This window comes from Penicillium canariense (assembly GCF_028826845.1).
Source record: "Penicillium canariense strain IBT 26290 chromosome Unknown utg000003l_segment0_segment0, whole genome shotgun sequence".
In the NCBI taxonomy this organism is placed as follows: domain Eukaryota; kingdom Fungi; phylum Ascomycota; class Eurotiomycetes; order Eurotiales; family Aspergillaceae; genus Penicillium; species Penicillium canariense.
Genome location: NW_026622730.1, coordinates 242,296 through 260,098, shown reverse-complemented (window position 1 = coordinate 260,098; position 17,803 = coordinate 242,296). Strand labels below are relative to the sequence as shown.

Here is a 17,803-nt window from a genome sequence, read left to right as displayed (position 1 = left end):
CTCGGGCACGCGAGGCCCTGGTGCTCTTGAACAAGCCATTGAGCGAGTGATCGCAAGATGAAAAACACAACTGTATTCGACATTTTGTACATTTCATAGTTTTCTGGCTTTGCGACTCTTCTGAAGGCCTGCATTGGCCGAGACGGCCGGTCGCAGTCGAGATGTCCAGCTCCATGGAGCCCCGGCCGCTCACATCGGCCTTCGAGAGCCCGACGTTCGACGAGGACAGCTCGATCCATGTAGGGCAGCCGGTCGGGTCCATGTCTATATCGCCGTGTGGGCGCGATGTGGTCCTGGCGTCCAAGGAGGGTCTCCATGTCATCGATCTGGACTCACCTTACTCTCCACCGCGGTATCTCCCTCACCATACACCATGGGAGGTCGCCGATGTGCAGTGGTCGCCGTTCGCTTCACGCGACTCCTGGGTTGTGAGCACATCCAACCAGAAAGCGCTGGTATGGAACCTAGCCATGAAGACCTGGCAGAACTCGATCGAGTATGTCCTGCATGCTCACTCACGCGCAATTACCGATATCAATTGGTCGGCTTTCCATCCGGATATCTTGGCGACCTGTGCGGTGGATAGTTTCGTTCACTGCTGGGATTTGCGCACGCCTTCGCGGCCTGCTATCTCGTTCTCAGACTGGTTCACGGGCGCAACCCAAGTCAAATGGAACCGGCAAGACCCCCACGTTATTGCGAGTTCTCATGACCGATATCTCCGAATCTGGGATGACCGCATGGGTGCATATCCGATCAAGTCCATCGAAGCCCACGACACCAAGATCTATGGCGTGGACTGGAACCGTGTTCGACGCGGCGCCCTAGCAACATGTTCGCTGGACAAGACGATCAAGTTCTGGGACTATACGTCCGATACCGATGTGCCGGAAAAACAGATCCGCACACCATTCCCTGTCTGGCGAGCTCGAAACACCCCTTTTGGATGGGGTGTACTGGCAATGCCACAGAGAGGTAACAGTGACCTTCTGCTTTACAGTCGGAGAGCTGCCGAGGGTAGCAGCCCTGACGACGATATTCCCTTGGTCCACAGCTTCCCCGGACATAAGGGCCAAGTGAAGGAGTTCCTCTGGAGACCGCGAGGAGGCGTGGTGGATGGGATTGACAATCGAGAGTTCCAACTCGTTACATGGGGAACCGATCACGAGCTCCGCCTGCATCGTGTGGATCCTGAAATCCTGGAGCGTGTCGGATATCAGAAGGGGAAGTCATTCATATCTACTCGAAACGTGACGCGCTTGGGCGCTGTCTACCGAAGCTTCAGGGATGTGAACTCAGACCTAGAAGTAGAGGACCTCGAATCCGCATCCTCTGTTGGTCCTCATACCGCGACCACTCCGTACCCAGGGCCCCCCGGTATGAATGCCATCTCGGTCCCGCACGCTCGCGCCTGGACGCGGAGCAGCCATGTCGATACCCGGATGGGCATGCAGCCACGCTCAAATCTCCGAGCCGACGCCAATCCGATTGCCTGGATGCGCGGGGTAAAGATCTCCGGCTGGGATATTGAGACTCTGGGAGACGAGATCAGTCATGTGGGCGAAAAGTTCAGCAAGGTTGCATTTGAGTCGGTTGATGTGCGACAGCGGAAAATTTCGATATCGTTGAATGGACCCTGGGGTACGGATGGCACGTCTTTGTTCCTGAAGGTGGATATAAAGTTTCCCGTCAGCTATCCCAAGACCGCTATTCCCACTTTCTCTTTTCAGAAGACAGCGGCGGTGACAGACGAGCTCTCTAGGAGGGTCACAGCTGAATTGCGCACTATTGCGGAAACATACATGTCCAGGAAACGAGGATGCTTGGAAGGCGCCGTTCGCTATCTTCTGGGCGAGAGCAGTTTGGAAGAGAGCATCGCTTGGATTCTGGGCGAAACTGGCGATAGTGTCAAATCCCCTATCAATGGCGAATTAGAGGAGGGCGAGTCCAGCGACGAAGACGAGGTTGGCATGACACAAAGCCAAGAACTGGGGATGAGCTCGGAGCTACTTCGACCGGTCAATGCCAACGTTATGGTACCCGTTGCTAAAGGGTGCGGTGCGCTGTGGGCCAATGACGGACGTTTGGTCTGCTTTTTCCCACCGAAGAAGGATAAGTCAACGGAGCTTTTCGACAACATCGGATTCAAAGAGATGAGTCGACTGTCCAGGACAGACAAGGTATTCGAAGGCTTCGGGCGTCTGCAGACGAGCTCCCCGGGCCCGCGCATGACCGGTACAATCACAAGCACAGATGATGGTGTCTCTGATTACTCGGATGATTCCTATTCCGAGACCTCCAGCTCATCTGGCTCATCTGATATGCTCCCAGGGCTACCGGCCCGCTTCCAAGCCCCCCAGACTTGGCGCAGTGCCGGTAGTATCGGTATCTATAAACCACGGTCGACGGATAATTCTCAAAGGTCTACTGGCGGAGCTGGGACAGCCAAATTCTCCGATGCACCTCGCAATGTGGTGTCTATACATGACCTGAGCGACTTGTTGCCAGTTAAGCGGGAACTCGCCAGCAAGTATCGCATCTGCGGCAAAGGGACAGATGTCTGTGCCCACAATGCCGCTGTTGCCTTGGATGCTGGTTGCTACGAGCTGGCTCAGATTTGGGGTCTTATCAAATTGATCCTGCATGTTCGAAGAAAACCCCCATCTCCGCTCGACTCAAGGATGGGGCGGAAGCGGACACAAGAGGGAATCAACAGTATGAACACTAGCCAGATCACTGAGAAAGGAGAGCTCTACAAAGAACTTGCTGGCAGTGTGATTCGATGGGGAGACCACCCCATGGGTAGTCATTGGCTTGTGCCCGCTCTCTTTGACCATTTTGAGCGCATCGGTGATGTGCAGATGGTGGCAATGCTTTCCTGCGTGCTCCTGGAAGCGAACCACGAGGGCCGGTCTGGGAAAAAGCAAGAAAACCGGCTCGAGGAGCGCGCATTTTCTCTGGAGTTCCCGTTGGTTGCGTCGACGGTACCGAACAGCAAGTTGCAAGCAGCTACTCCCGCTTCGTCTGCCCCAAGGGAGCCTCAAAATGTGCCCCCTCACACCTCAGGACAATCATCAAGCGAAACGTGGCGCGTCGACTCTACCCCTCCCTTTTCGACGGGTACTACACCTCCTTTGACTTCACGCCCGCGAGGCATTGCTGCCGACCGCAAGGCTATAAGCCACAATGTCTCAATCTCAGCGTCGCCTGATCAGCAATTCCAAGCACGGAGTGGATCTGGATTTGGATCTGTGCTCGCTTCGTCATTGTCTCGTTCATTTACTTTTGGCCCGTCATCGGCATCGCCGCCGGCGACTCATCTGAATAAAAGGAAGCCAGCCTCGGGTGAGAGCCCGGGTGTGGTCTCGGCACAGCCGGTATGTATGACTAGCGATTTTTTATGTTGAAAGTTCTGATTTCTGACTTGACATAGACGCATTCGGATACGGAGAGTGATCGTCCCCCTCAGCCAGCGAAGCCTGCAGCTCGATTCAAGGTTACCTTGAAGAATCAAAATGCATTCGATGGCGATGACACTGCGCCTGATTCCCTCCTTGACCGAGATAAGGAATGGCTGTACCGATCTTACCGCGCTGCATACGCCAATTTACTATCAATATGGGAGCTTCCGGTACATCAGAGTGAAGTCCTGAAGATTGGTGCAGTTGTTGAAGATGTGGATGATCTGCACATGAGCCAGTACTGGAACAGTCACAGTTCCAAGGCAGCACCCTCTCTTCCAGAAGGGACGCCGAGCGATACCCCTTCAGGTCTGGAAGGCCTTGATTTCCAGCGCCACTGCGCCAACTGCGGCCATGCCCTGCAATTGTCGATTTTTGCTCCGCAGCCTGTTCCTGAAACCCCGTCCAAGCGGGCCCGCCAGAGGCAACCAGTATCGCCTCGCTGCCCGAACTGTGAACCCCGGCAACCTCTCCCTACCAGACTTCCCTGCATCATCTGCGGCGAAGTAGTCGACGGCATGCTGGTCCCGTGCCTTAGCTGCGGGCACGTGAGCTGCTTCTCCTGCCACCGCCTCTGGTTCCTCCGACCAAGCAACCGAATTGACAGTCCATTCGATATCCCCAAGGACACCAGTACCCTCCCAACGTGCCCGACTGGCTGCGGCTGCAGCTGCTCGGAGCACATCACGGTCAATGTGCCCATGCCAGCATGGGAGCCTCCGTCTCCCAGCACCAAACCAGAACCCCCCGGTAACACCCACCGGAGCGCGTCTTCCGAGAAAAGGCATCGCCGTCGCCAGTCTGAACCGCCTTCCGGCCCTGACTCGAGCGGTCACAACACTCCCACCACGAAAGCGGGAGTCAGTCAGAATGAAGATGATCTGGTCATGTGGCAGGCGTCTTCGCCATTTGCCTCTCTTGCGCGGGGCATGGGCGGGGGACTGAGTCAGGGTCTGCGTGCAAAAGACGACCGGAAGAAGACTCGGTTAGTTGCGATTGCTGTGCCTAAAGGCAAGGGTAAATAAATCATTCATTATGTCCGGGCTGGAGCTGATGGCGCTGTGCGAGGCTCTTGTTTTTTTTGTTGTTCACCGTGATATCCACCCTGGTTTTGGACTTTTGTCATCATGTTTTGTTTCGTGCTAGATACCATATAACCATGTACGCATATCCCAATTGGTCTCGCATCTATTCGAATGTCTTGAAATAGCTCCGTCTCACTAGACATTGAATTGCAAAAGACAAGTAAAATCCACCTCGCCTCAGAACAGGCCCCACCTCCACACTGACATTGGCATGAGACGACGAGTATACTCTGCAAAAATAGTGGGTCTTGATGACTATACATGAATCTGAGCATCGTCAAATCTGCGTAGATCGCTTCCGCTGATCCCCCACTATGTACCGATGCCGAATTCAGATCAGATAAGCCTTGGAGATGAGCACTGGCCTCCGTGGCGGAGAGGGGCGTTAGTTAGATGCGATGACAGGGCACCCAATCACAGAAGGTGCACAGAGGATCCCTGGCACTAAAAAAGACCGGTCTACAAATATACAAATTAACTTCTACTAGAGCAATAGGATGCTCCGCGAGCGAGGCAGGTGTTGTCATAGCTTCATTAGGATGATATTCCTCTATGTCAGACAAGAGCAAAAATGAGCGGGCGATTTTGTCTAATGCTGCCAAATGCAGCCAGGAGGTGGGAAACAGTGCCCGGTCGCTTTCGTGGCAACGAACAACGGCCAGCTATCTGCTCTCCTTTCTCCCAATCAACCCTGGAAACAGTACGCCAATCTAACCCAGATCTATTTTTCCAGCCGTAACAGGCTTACAGCTGCTTCAAGATGTGGTCGGCGGAGGTGACCTCCAGCACGTTCTTCGCGCGCTCCTTGGCGGCGTAGGTGACCTTGCCGTGGTCGAGGATGACGGCGTAGCGGTAGGTGCGGCCCTCGTCATCGGCCCAGCCGATGCTCTTGGAGAACTTGGCCTCGGGGTCGGAGAGGAACAGCTGAAAAGCACCATGTTAGTGGAGGGGTCCTTGGGACATTTGCATCGGAGGGTAACGAAGAGGGGGTTCAACGTACAATGTCATCACCGGTGACGCCGTTGGCCTTGCCCCAGGCGCTCATGACATAGGCATCGTTGTAGGCCAGGACGGCGACGACGTCGACACCCTTGGCACGGAGCTCAGGGAGCTTCTGGATGTACTCGGGGACGTGGTTGGCAGAGCAGACGGGGGTGAAGGCACCTGCATGGTGGGGTGGCGGTCAGCGGCTGCGAGAACCTTGGGGAAGAAGCAGACGAAAGGAAAAGAAAAAGGGGCGGTGACGAACCGGGCAGGGCGAAGAAGACGACCTTCTTGTCAGCCCACTGCTTGGAGGCGTAGTAGTTGATGGGGATACCGCAGGAGGTGATCTCGCCGGACTCCTCAGACCAGGGGATGTAGCTATTGTGAGGGATGGTTAGTCTTGAACAGTCTTGGGAGGGGCTTGCGGGCTTGTGATAAGAGGCGGGGGTTTTTGGGGGGGGGGGGGGGGGGGGGAAGATGGAATGGACGATGGCGATATTGCAGGGGATGGGTTAGCACATACGAGAAGGTCACGTCCTGAGGGAAGCTGTCGCCGGCCTTGATCGACATGATTGCGATTGAAGAGGGGTGAGAGTGTAGTGGTGGAAAAGAAGAGAGTTGGGGATGAGGAAAAAGTAAAGTTTGGAGATAGGGAATTTAAGGTGGCCAGGGGCAGGGGCGACTTTAATATTCCGGGAACACAACCAGACCGGAGCGAGATTACAGATTACAGATTACACATATCGGCCCATCGGGATCGCCCATATGACGAATGGGTGGGACCATGGACCTTCCTCATGAGGTGATCCGATGTAGAAAGATACCGAACCGCATGGATTAGCAAGAAAGACCGCCCGAGAACTCGAGAACTGCCCCGCCGACCTATCAGTGCGTTGAGTCCTCCCAGCGTGGCGGGGCTGATGAGTGATAACGTTTAGTGCCTGAGTGCCTGAATAACTAATGACTAATGACTAATGACTAAATGCCTGAATGCCTAAATGTCTGAATGCCTCAAGGCCTGACTACAACAAGGTGTCGAGATGAGCCCAGGAATCATGTGATGGGCTGGATGCTTGCCTGTTCTGGAATATTTCCATTCGGGCAGTTGCCATCACGGTATGTTAGCCTCAGGCAGTAAGGCAGGCAAGCCTTTTCGGGGACTATATTCCTGACTCTAGAGCCGACATCGCTCGATCTCAGTGATCCTCTGCGACTGCCGGAGTGGCTGGGATCATCGTCGAAAGGTAAGAAATCCTAGAAGCCCCGATATATCGGTGTACATCCCAATGGCCAGGAAAACCCAAGAATCATTGACCGCAACATCCCAGACAGCCTATGCTGACTGGACTCGCCTCATCGTTTGCAGCGCCACGCCAGAGTGAACGACCAATGACAATGCACTATCTTATGCAGCAACCATGAATATTCGGGACTCTCGCGAAAAGCATTTTCCTTTTTAAGGTTAACTTTTCCATACCTCTCTTATCAACCGTCCTCGTGATACCTTACCGCCACCCATCACCCTCGTCGGTAACACGGCCGAGTCCGTCTACAACAGGCCGGATGGCCCACCTACGGCAGCCCTCCCGGCCATACATCGCTGGTACCCATTAGCAAATGAACTTCTTATCAGCCCAGCCAGATCAGCGAGTACGAGGGCACGGGTAGAGACACCCGACACACGCACCATGGATAGCAATCCATCCTGCGAATTCCCCACGGGTCTGGCTCCCACCTCCAGCCGGTCGGGCAGGCACCCGAGGATGCGCTTTCAGATAACAAGATCGAGTACCGTAGGGAACATGGACCGGCGGGGTAGTATCGATAAATAAACTTGCACGCCTGTGCCAGGAAGGCCCGGAGGACCTGAATACGTCGACTCTGCACACAATGACTCTTTCGTTCACTAGAAAGCCGGGTCCTCTCATGGGAGAGATGCTTGTTGCGAGATGGAGTCTACTCCCCAGACACGCCGCGGCGGGTCTAAAGCAACAGCGGTTCACATCCACACTGCAGATTGCCCACAAACAGTCTGCTCCCGCTGCGGCTCTTCCTCCATTATCGGCTCTACCTACCCGTGTACTTCTCAGATCCCTTTTGGTGTCAACTGTCTCGTCCAAGTCATGGTTACTATATCCTTCCCTATGGGTCATGTCCATGCTCTCGAAGCCTAATAGAGGGTTTTTGTTGGATGTGGACCGCAATCCTATTCTCCATGCTATCTTGAAGAAGACATTCTACGAGCAATTTTGCGCCGGGGAGAATGCAGCCGAGACAAAAGCCACCATCAAACAGTTGAAGGACATGGGTTTCAGCGGTGTCATCATGACTTATGCCAAAGAGACTGTATTTGATCATCGCACCAATACTCAGCAGGGACTGGGTGTTGCCGCGGTGGATGCAGAGAAGAATGGCGAAAAGATGGATCCGCGCCTGGCGCACTGTGCCAACATTGAAGCGTGGAGGAAGGGAACTTTGGACACCGTCGAGCATCTCGAAGCTGGAGATTACCTGGCTGTCAAGTATGTCGGATTGTTTCGTGAGGTTGCCGGATGTCACTGACGATTGTATAGGTTAACCGGGGCTGGTCCTGCGGTAAACGAAGCTTTCTCCAAGGGAGATCTCCCACCAACACAGATGATTGACGCCATGAGCGAAATCTGCAGAAAATGCAAAGAGCGCAACGTGCGGGTTCTAGTCGATGGCGAGTCCCAGCACTTCCAATGGGGAATCTTGCGGTTAACTCTAGACCTCATGCGGACGTTTAACCGGGACGGATACGCCGTCGTCTACAATTCTTACCAAGCTTACTTGAAAAGTATGTCGAACACACTGGCCGCGCACCTTGCAGCTGCTCAGAAGGAAGGATTCACACTGGGGATGAAGGTGGTTCGAGGTGCCTATATGGCCTCGGATGAACGAGCTCTCATCCACGATACGAAGGAGGACACCGATAATGCCTTTAATGGAATTTCTCAGGGAGCGCTGAAGCGGACTATTGGCGAGTTTGGAACTACCATCCCTTTCCCCTCTGTCAATCTCTTCCTGGCTAGTCACAACCGGGAGAGCGTGATGGCCGCCCACCAGTTGCACCAACAACGCACCCAAGCCGGACTGCCTACTGTCCCCGTTGGCTTCGCTCAGCTGCATGGAATGTCCGATGAAGTGAGCTTCTCACTCCTAGCACTGAAAGGAAGCGATGGTAGCCCTCAAGTCTACAAGTGCTCGACCTGGGGCAGAATGGGCGAGTGCCTGGCATATCTGTTGCGAAGAGCGATTGAGAACCGTGATGCAGTGCTACGGACGACTGATGAGTATAACGCGCTCAAGGCGGAATTAAAGCGGAGGCTGAAAGGGGGATTTTCTTTTGCCACGCAGAAATAGTTGATGAAAAGCTTCATGAAACATTCTTTTTATATTTTCAAACACTTATTGTTCGAATCATGAAATAAATACGTGTGAGACTGTCGTGCGACGAGGGAAGCAACTGTACTCTTGGCACAGATCTGGCTAGGCCAGATTGAGAGTTCACCTGTTACATGGTCTACGGGAGCACTGCCGAGTGGCCGCAGGGGAATTTGCGTTCAATAGCCACATCGAGCAACAGGCGGGTTTGGGCGGGATTGGACACCTAAACGGGGTGGTAGAGTGCGGGGCGTGGTCCTTCTCTATGCTAGTAGCTGTATAGTTGCATTTTGGGAAAATCTTGCACCGACCTTGTAGCTCAAGGAAAGTCGAAATTGCTACCCCTTCCTGTACCACTGCTGCCTTTATATACTGTTACATCTTGTAGGTACTGCGACTCTTTCAACGTCTTAATCTCGACACGATGTTACTTCTAGGCCGAAAATGTATGTAGAAGAGCTTTTATAAGCTTGTATTCAGAGCTAGTAGAAACTCAACTAATACAGCTAAACAAAATGCCGCTAACATGCAATCTAGTGGTTACTGGGGTAGGTGAATCCCGTCTGGGGGAAGAACTCTTCCTTGATCAAGCGGGGGCTCGTGAAGCGGCGAAGGGAATCCGAGCTACCGGCCTTATCATTGGTACCGCTTGAGCGGGCACCGCCGAAGGATTGCTGGCCGATCAGAGCGGCGGTGGTCTTGCAGTCTAGCGAGCGGGATATTAGAGTCTCGAAATGTACAGGGATGGGAATTCCCAGAAACAACTTACTGATATAGAAGTTACCGGCGGAGTACCGGAGAGCATCCTCTGCTTCGCGGATTGCCCGGCGGTCCGAAGCAAAGACGGCGCCAGTCAAGGCGAACCCGCCGCCGTTCTCGTCCACCTTTTTCAGGGTTGCTGACCACTCAGCATCGGGGTAGATGTAGACGGCCAGAACGGGACCGAAGATCTCTTCGTTGAAGAGTGCGTGGTCGGGCGAGTCCACCTGATAGACGGTCGGGTGGACGTAGAAGCCAACTGAGTCGTCATAGGTGCCACCAGTGATGAGCTTAACGGATGAGTCCTTGTTGCTCTTGTCAATGATAGACTTGATCCTATCAAAAGACTTGCGGTGGATGACAGGACCCATGAATGCCTCCAGGTCCTTGTCGGGATTTCCAATAGTAATCTCCTTTACGCCCGCCTTCAAAGCTGTGAGGAACTCCTCTGCCTTGGACCTGGGGAGATATAGGCGCGAAGTGGCAGAGCACTTCTGACCCTGATACTCGAACGAGCCGCGGATAGTGTGGTTGACTGCGCTAGTGATGTCTGCAGTGGGGTGGACGAGGTGGAAGTTCTTACCGCTGGTCTCGGCGACCACGCGAGGGAACTCGCGGTAGGTCTTCTTCGAGACCCCGATGGCAATCTTGCCATACAAAGAGCGGAACACGTCCGATGAGCCAATGAAGTTCAGACCGGCAAAATCACGGTGCGCCAGCACGGCCTCGGTGATGGTCTCTGGGTCTCCGGTGACGAACTGGATCACGTTCGGGGGCAGACCAGCCTCCAACAAGATATTGTAGACAAGGTTACTGGCGTATACATTGGAGGGCGAAGGCTTCCAGAGCACGACGTTACCCATCAGGGCAGGCCCAGAAATCAAGTTACCGCCAATAGCAGTGAAGTTGAAAGGGGAAACAGCGTAGACGAATCCCTCCAGGGGTCGGTAGTCAAGCCGACTATAGAGGTAATCAGAATCATACGAAACTACCGGACTTAAGCAACGTAATTAACTTACCTCCACATACCATCGCTGCCACGGATGGGCTGTCTCTCCAGGATTTCCGCGGCGTAGTTGCAGTTGAGGCGGAAGAAGTCCGCCAGCTCGGCAGCAGCATCAATCTCTCCTTGCCAAATATTCTTGCCTTGCCCCAACATCGTGGCCGCGATCAGGTCATATCGGTACTTGGTCGTCGCCAGCTCGGCGGCCTTGAGGAAAATGGCAGCTCGGTCCACAAACGGAGTGGCTTCCCATTCCTTCTTTGCCTTCAGAGCGGATTCAATTGCGGCGGTGGTCTGCTCCTTGGTGGCGAGCGGGTAGTTGGTGAAGGTGGTGGCATGCTCGGCAGGAAGTGGCTGGTCCCACGACTTGGAACTCTGTTGAATCTTGCCATCGTAGAAGAGGTCACTGCGGACGGGGAGCTGAGACCGAAGCTTGGAAAGGGCTTCCTCTAGCCTGGTCCGCTCCTCGGAGCCTCTCTTATAAAGTGGCTGTCCGATCTGTTAGCCCGTGTCTCCTTCTCTCTGGAAGTGTACCTTCTCACGTTGGGTTCATTGCGAGGATCAGGGAGGCGAAATGGTGCTGTCGCCTTGCCTCGAAGCTGGGTCAACGGCCGAGCACGAAGGGATCGCAGACGAGGCCAAGAGAACCGCGATGCGCGCAGGTCCACGAGAGATATGGTAGACATGGCGGCAACCCGGACTGAAGCAAGCCGTCTCGATCGTGTGGAAGAAATCACGTTTGGACGACAGCGCATGCTTTATCAAGCGCGGCCGCATAGCATCGGGTACATGACCGATGGCAGCAAACCGAAGCCCCGCTATACTTTGGCTGGGGCTATGACGCTGGCCTGGTGGAGTCGGCGATAGCGCAGCTCCCCGTGGAAGGTTGCTGCATCGGCAGGCCTCCCGATGGCCCGCTCTTTTGCTGCCTCGCGCGATAGTCGAATCAACGCCTGGCACGAGACTAAAGGCCCCCCAAAAATATGATTGATCGGAATTTCAGTAGGATTGGATGCCTCCGACAGAGCTGACGATAGAGAATATATCACAAAATAATCTTTATCGAGACGGGCTTGAACAGGCCCGTTTCATCACCATGGGGCACGGATCCAAAGAGCGCCAATATAGTTGGAATAGCTCGCTTTCAAAACGATTAGCGGGAGACGTCGGCGCAGCGACGATATCGGCTACACTCGTCGCACCAGCTATCACAATCATCGACAGGTGCGCATCTCTTTGTCCCTCTCTCCTCCAGATTCTATACTCACCGTCTGTCAGGGCACTTGTCGAGAAGTCCTCCTGGAATCAGCCGCTCATTCGCGGCCTCCGCACTCATGCCCTTTCTGCTCTCAAACATCCCGCCCGGTTCATCTTCCAAGTCCCTTTTGGGATCATCTGGGCCTTGTACGCGGCAACCTACACCGTTGCCAATGGGACCGACACCATCGGCAAGGAGCTAAGTACTCCCGCGACAGGAATGATCACTTTCCTGTCGACCACTATCGTCAACGTGCCCCTGGGAGTGTGGAAGGACATTCGATTTGCACAGGTCTTCGGGACGCAAAGGGCCCCCAGCGATGTTGATGCCGTGCGAAAGTCTCTGGCACAAAGCCGCGGCGTAGCACGGGCTGCCGCGGCCGTTTTCCTCGCTCGCGATTGTGTTACCATCTTTGGCTCCTTTACGCTGGCCCCGAAGTTGGCGGCGACGATACCCGACGACTGGACCAGCCACCCTCATGCCAAGCCGGTCATCTCGCAGTTGACGGTGCCTGTCCTGACTCAGTTGGTTGCGACGCCACTGCACTTGTTGGGCCTCGACTTGTATATGCGACAGCATGCGGTGCCCCTCTCGGACCGGATCGTGCAGTCTCAGCGGTATCTGGGGTCATCCACGGTGGTCCGGTGTATTCGAATCATCCCTGCGTTTGGCTTTGGGTGTCTTGCAAACATGGAGTTGAGATCAATGTTTCATAGGAAAGCGGATGGAGGAGTGGAAGTAGGCATAGAATGGATGCCCGCGGATACGACGGAGACCGCGATAGAGACGCCAGTTGAATCACATGGACCATGAACCATACAGTGGATTTCTATGGAGCTACATGCCAAGGCCTAGTAACGCAAGAATTCATCAATGCAAAGCTGGGGAATCATGGGCTTCTATGTGTTGCTATATACTTAATGCCTTGTGTCGTTGACATGCTCTGTTGTCTCCATGAGACGCGCCAATGTGACCGCTTCGCGAAGGGCGCGTCCAACATGACCGCGAACACCCGCCTCCTCCATCACCATCAACCCACCAATCGTACATCCCTCCGGTGATGTGCCTTGATCCCGGAGCACAGCTGGATGCATTCCTCCCTGGAGCACCGTGGCCGTTCCTAGCATGGACTGGATAATCATGGTACGTGCCAGGTGCCGCGGAACACCAACCGCTACGGCGGCATCGATCAGGGCATCGCAGATCACGGCAAAAAAGGCCGGCGTGGATCCTCCCACTGCGGTGGTCGCATTCATGTGTCGTGGCTCGATCTGCACCGCGCGCCCGATGCGCTCGAAAATCGCGGTCGTGATCGTCAGGTAGTGCTCTGGCGGAGAGGGCTCGGAGACCTCGATGGCTGTCAAAGACTGTGAGACCTGCGCCGCAATGTTGGGGAGAGTGCGGATGACCCATGCCCGGCCAAGCTTGTTGCCATCGGTCGTTTCGCTTCCGTAGATGGCTTCTTCGAGCTTCTGTCTGGTCCAGCCTGCTGCGATACTGATCAGGAGCTTCCCCTCCAACACCTCACGTAGCCCATGCTGCTTCAGCACAGAGTCGATATCGGCGGGATCAACTCCTAAGATAATCACATCGGACTGCCGCACGGCGTTGATGTTGTCGCCACGAGAAATGGTCAGCCGTTCTTGATGTTGGGGGTATCGATCCGCTAGCTTTTTCACCGAGGCTTCGCTGCGGACACAAGCGACGAATTGACTGAAAAGAGGCTTGCTCTCGGCTGTGCCGAGCAGACTGTTCAGAATCGCCGCTCCGAGGTTGCCTATCTTCCCATTAGTGTCAAGTGGTGTCAAGGGGAGCCCTTGAACTTACCACACCCCAACAGGCATAGGGTTTCCATTTTTATTGGTGCCAGTATAACCAGATTACATCGAATGCCTTCAAGGATGTTGTTGGTTTCCACCAGCTCCAATCGAGAGATAAGGAAATCCAAACAGAGGTCGTGGCAACGTGAATTTCCCCGCGCATCGGGAGGGCATCCGAGTGCAAGTGGAGACCTCCAACTGCTATCCGCCGCAATCGCCCCACGATTGGGCGTGGGTTCTCCTCCCGGCCACTCGGCCACTCATCCCGGCGAGAGATAGCGATGGGCCCAGAGCTGCGGCTAGCACCCTCTTGCCGGTCGCAAAAGATGCCGGTCCTAGGAAAGAAAACGCGTCGGTGCGGGATATATATGGACGACACAGAACGGACGAAGAGAAAAGCTGCAGGAGAACCAGGAAGCCAACGCCAACATCTCGGGAGAAGCGACCATGGGCGTTTCCAAGTCGGATGCAATCATCATTGTTGGAGGCGGCGCTTTCGGCCTCTCAACGGCCCTTCACCTCTCGCGAAAAGGGTACACGAATGTCGCGGTGTTCGAGCGAGATGACCACATTCCTCCGCGATACTCTGCTGCCAATGATCTGAACAAGATTGTGCGCGCAGAATATGAGGATCCATTCTATACAGAATTGACAATTGTATGTTGGTGAGACACTAGCGCGAATCACGAATCGTGAGATTTCATACTCATCTTTGCTTCTTTTGGCTCTCTAGCAAGCAATCGCGGAGTGGAAGACTCCTCTGTTCGCGCCTCATTTTCACCAGGCTGGTTTTCTGCACTGCGTATCTGGCGATGCCCCCCAGAAAGCGATCGATACGCTGAACAGATTCCGGGCTTCGGCTGAACGCGACGCCCAAATCAAGCCACATGTATCGTCTCTCGATGGAGAGGCGGACATTCGTCAGATTGCTTGGCAGCTCGATGGTCCCCTCCCGGGCTGGAATGGATACTTCAACCGCTTTGATGGGTATGCCCATTCAGCCAACGCGTTGGCGGCAGTCTACCGTGCGACACAAGGCGCCGGGGTGCGATTTTTCTTGGGCGAGCAAGGGGCCGTGGACGAGATTGTCTATGTCAGCACCGTGAATGGGCGCAACTGCGCAGGCATCCGAACAAAGAATGGCCAGTTCCACTCCGCGGCTCTGGTCATTGTTGCCGCCGGGGCTGGCGCCGGTCGCTTGGTGCCTCAGCTGGGGCAGCAAGTAGTCGCCAAGTCGTGGTCAGTCGCTCACGTCCATCTCACTGACAACGAGACCTCTCGTCTGCGTGGGATCCCGGTCACGTACGCCCGCGATCTGGGATTCTTCTTTGAGCCGGACCCGAAGACCAATTTGCTGAAGCTGTGCCCGATGGGTGGTGGATACATCAATACCGATCCTAAGACAGGCGTGTCACATTCACCGGGGACTTTGAGCGATAGCGCCTTTATTCCCGAGGAGGACGAAACGCAGATCAGGAAACTCTTGGCCCACACGCTGCCATCCCTTGCCGACCGGCCCCTGGTTAAAAGGTCACTTTGCTGGTTCGCCGACACCAATGACTCCGACTTCATCATTGACTATGTTCCCGACATGGGTTCGTCACTGATGCTCCTGTCTGGTGACTCAGGCCACGGGTTCAAAATGTTCCCGATCGTGGGTTCCTGGGTGACAGACCTCTTGGAGGCATCCGACGATAAACAGTCTTTGGTGCGCTGGCGATGGAAGCAGCCCAATGCCAAGGCAGGACAGGACTGGGGAGGTGACGTGAGCTGGCGTCTGGGGGCGTCCAAGGAGTTATCTTCAATCATGCCTCGAAAGGCTTCCAAGTTGTAAATAGATTTTGTCTCTAGTGCATTGAGCTCCAGGGTGAATCTGGCGTCCCGGGGTCGGAGTCACAATAATGCAAGCGATTCTCTGTATCAGATCTGAACCGAAAGATTTCATTTTCCTCGCTAATAAAGACACTATCATGAAAAGCCCTGAGGATGCCACAATTAAAATCGGGTCGTCAAATTCCTTTTACCAGTGCTCGTGGTAGATCTTCCAACGGCATTGTCATCATATCTTGCTGAAGATGTGGCAATCTAAACATAGACTCCTCTTTGTTTTTAGATCTAGAATTACTAAACTAGTTCTTAGGATTCTATTGAACTTGTTTATGGTTAGACAAAGAGGCCCGACTGTCATTACAGACTTTTCCAAAACGCTTTGATTGAATCACGGAGTAGGAGTATCTGGCAATAGCCTCGAGAATGTTGCTCTTGAGGTTTGAGTACAATTTCTTTTATCTGTCATCCAACCGAAGGGTAGAGCGTATGATAACCACGAGACCATCAACAAAGCTCTTCTGGATTTACATATCATAAGAACATCCATCCTCCTCTACAGACATCAATAGCAGTGCATCACAGTTATCAACCAATTCTAGATCCACACTAAGCCCCCTCAGACCACATTAAATAAGCACCAGCAAACAAACTGACCCTCAAGTTCTCTCTTGGTATCAAATCACGGTTTCCTAACAAGGTAAGTTATCCTATATGTCACCAGCGACTTGAAAACAAGCTAACCTGTTTGCAGATGTGCCAAATTGTTGTTTTAGATCACACGGGTAAGCATGGCTGCGGCCATATGTTTGTCATGCACGTCGAAAGATGCTACGAAGCTACCTACCGGGTAGACCAGCGATTGTGCGTGTACCCACAGACGAAGCGGATTGTCCCCAACTCTAATTCATGGCATGAGCTTGTGCGTTGGATCAAGCCCGGCCATAACAAGGTAGCGGGCCCGTGTCTCGCATGTGTAGAGGAGGGCTGGCCCAATTTCTTCTGATTCTTCTTTTTTGGGGGGAGGAGGTTTGCAATACATATAGACTCTATTTCCTTCACCTACAGTGGCGACCATTATTATTTCCATGTCGGGAAGCAGATATGCTCTTTCAACCCTAGTCAAATGACACGCTAGTTCCAATATAGATACGTCCGTATTTATTATCCTTTTGTTCTCTGTTTTAAACAAATCGCGCCCGAAGGCAAGACAATAGCCAAAGGCGATACAAAACGGACTTTTTTTCTTGCTGGCAACAACCTCCAACCCAACGAAACCGTGAGATAACCCGGCAGTTAATCAGAGTCGCGTCTCCATTTAATCCAGGCTTGTCCAGGCTTGATAAGGATGAATCGTATTAGATCTCGCCGATAGAGACCGGAACATCCCCTATAGCACCAGATTCTTTCCATTTTCCGATATCGACGCGGTATTTCGGGTTCTGATTCCGTACCAGGAATGAATTTTGTTCTCCGGGCTGCATAGTTGCACGCCAAGCGAGAGTGCAAATTCTCGTATCCCTCACATCGTCAACAAGATCGATCGCGCCCGAAGGTCCCGACATAGAACCGGGTTCGCTTATGGAACAAACTTCCCTGCTGCCACCGTTGTGACGAATGCTCATATCATTGATGTCGTCGGTGGTTAGGACATCATTCGGGTTGCCCAGTCTGTAGAATTCGCCGCTAAGCCAGTGTTAGAAATTGCATGTAATGATGACTCGAAGCAGTTTGTGAAGGAGATACCTTTCCATTTGAGCATTTTCAAGACGGATGTCATACCTACAAACATCACTAAGTAGTTATTTCCTGTAACAAGTATAATCATCATACTTCATGTCATCTTGAATGATGATGTCGAGGTACTGGTGTGTAGGGGCCATGTCGACTTTTTTTGACTAAGCTGATAATTCCTAGTAGTAAAAGGAAGCAGTTAAGATTAGTCCATACTCCTGAGAGATTCTTTTGGGCCTGGGAAAGGGAGAGGAGTATATATACCAATGGAATAGATGTGGTGTGGTAAAGCGCCGTTTTCCTGGTGGTGTAAAGAACGGTAGGACTTGGCATATAGTAAGAAAACATTATCTGCGGAGGACTGACTGCTTAAATATTGACTTTGCCATACTTATCTATGGATATAGTTAGGCTTCTTCAGCCAATACTATAGTGACGTAGGCTATTTCTTCTTGCGCGTAAGGTGA

At 53.4% G+C, this 17,803-nt stretch overlaps 8 protein-coding genes across 8 annotated transcripts; 4 read left to right on the top strand and 4 right to left on the bottom strand.

Annotated features, from left to right (window-relative positions):
• Nucleotides 1–161: 161 nt before the first annotated feature.
• On the top strand, nucleotides 162–4,486 carry N7482_004943 (Mtc5p; the record flags this gene model as incomplete). Its single annotated transcript, XM_056687068.1, has 2 exons — nucleotides 162–3,377; nucleotides 3,434–4,486. 2 exons carry the CDS (start codon nucleotides 162–164, stop codon nucleotides 4,484–4,486), a joined length of 4,269 nt encoding a protein of 1,422 aa, XP_056542623.1.
• An 804-nt stretch (nucleotides 4,487–5,290) lies between these two features.
• Nucleotides 5,291–6,100, bottom strand: N7482_004942 (peroxiredoxin family protein; the record flags this gene model as incomplete). Its single annotated transcript, XM_056687067.1, has 4 exons — nucleotides 5,291–5,470; nucleotides 5,547–5,710; nucleotides 5,796–5,908; nucleotides 6,054–6,100. 4 exons carry the CDS (start codon nucleotides 6,098–6,100, stop codon nucleotides 5,291–5,293), a joined length of 504 nt encoding a protein of 167 aa, XP_056542622.1.
• Nucleotides 6,101–7,681: 1,581 nt separating this feature from the next.
• N7482_004941 (proline dehydrogenase family protein) lies at nucleotides 7,682–8,914 on the top strand (the record flags this gene model as incomplete). The annotated part of the gene is made up of 2 exons (XM_056687066.1): nucleotides 7,682–8,052; nucleotides 8,104–8,914. 2 exons carry the CDS (start codon nucleotides 7,682–7,684, stop codon nucleotides 8,912–8,914), a joined length of 1,182 nt encoding a protein of 393 aa, XP_056542621.1.
• Nucleotides 8,915–9,468: 554 nt separating this feature from the next.
• N7482_004940 (Aldehyde/histidinol dehydrogenase) lies at nucleotides 9,469–11,383 on the bottom strand (the record flags this gene model as incomplete). Its single annotated transcript, XM_056687065.1, has 3 exons — nucleotides 9,469–10,654; nucleotides 10,714–11,186; nucleotides 11,240–11,383. The coding sequence occupies 3 exons, from the start codon at nucleotides 11,381–11,383 to the stop codon at nucleotides 9,469–9,471; spliced, it is 1,803 nt and encodes a 600-aa protein (XP_056542620.1).
• A 410-nt stretch (nucleotides 11,384–11,793) lies between these two features.
• N7482_004939 (uncharacterized protein) lies at nucleotides 11,794–12,768 on the top strand (the record flags this gene model as incomplete). Its single annotated transcript, XM_056687064.1, has 1 exon — nucleotides 11,794–12,768. The coding sequence occupies one exon, from the start codon at nucleotides 11,794–11,796 to the stop codon at nucleotides 12,766–12,768; it is 975 nt and encodes a 324-aa protein (XP_056542619.1).
• A 104-nt stretch (nucleotides 12,769–12,872) lies between these two features.
• Nucleotides 12,873–13,810, bottom strand: N7482_004938 (pyrroline-5-carboxylate reductase family protein; the record flags this gene model as incomplete). The annotated part of the gene is made up of 2 exons (XM_056687063.1): nucleotides 12,873–13,732; nucleotides 13,783–13,810. 2 exons carry the CDS (start codon nucleotides 13,808–13,810, stop codon nucleotides 12,873–12,875), a joined length of 888 nt encoding a protein of 295 aa, XP_056542618.1.
• A 412-nt stretch (nucleotides 13,811–14,222) lies between these two features.
• Nucleotides 14,223–15,609, top strand: N7482_004937 (NAD(P)/FAD-dependent oxidoreductase; the record flags this gene model as incomplete). The annotated part of the gene is made up of 2 exons (XM_056687062.1): nucleotides 14,223–14,432; nucleotides 14,509–15,609. 2 exons carry the CDS (start codon nucleotides 14,223–14,225, stop codon nucleotides 15,607–15,609), a joined length of 1,311 nt encoding a protein of 436 aa, XP_056542617.1.
• Nucleotides 15,610–16,960: 1,351 nt separating this feature from the next.
• N7482_004936 (aegerolysin family protein) lies at nucleotides 16,961–17,485 on the bottom strand (the record flags this gene model as incomplete). The annotated part of the gene is made up of 3 exons (XM_056687061.1): nucleotides 16,961–17,288; nucleotides 17,349–17,384; nucleotides 17,436–17,485. 3 exons carry the CDS (start codon nucleotides 17,483–17,485, stop codon nucleotides 16,961–16,963), a joined length of 414 nt encoding a protein of 137 aa, XP_056542616.1.
• Nucleotides 17,486–17,803: the final 318 nt, after the last annotated feature.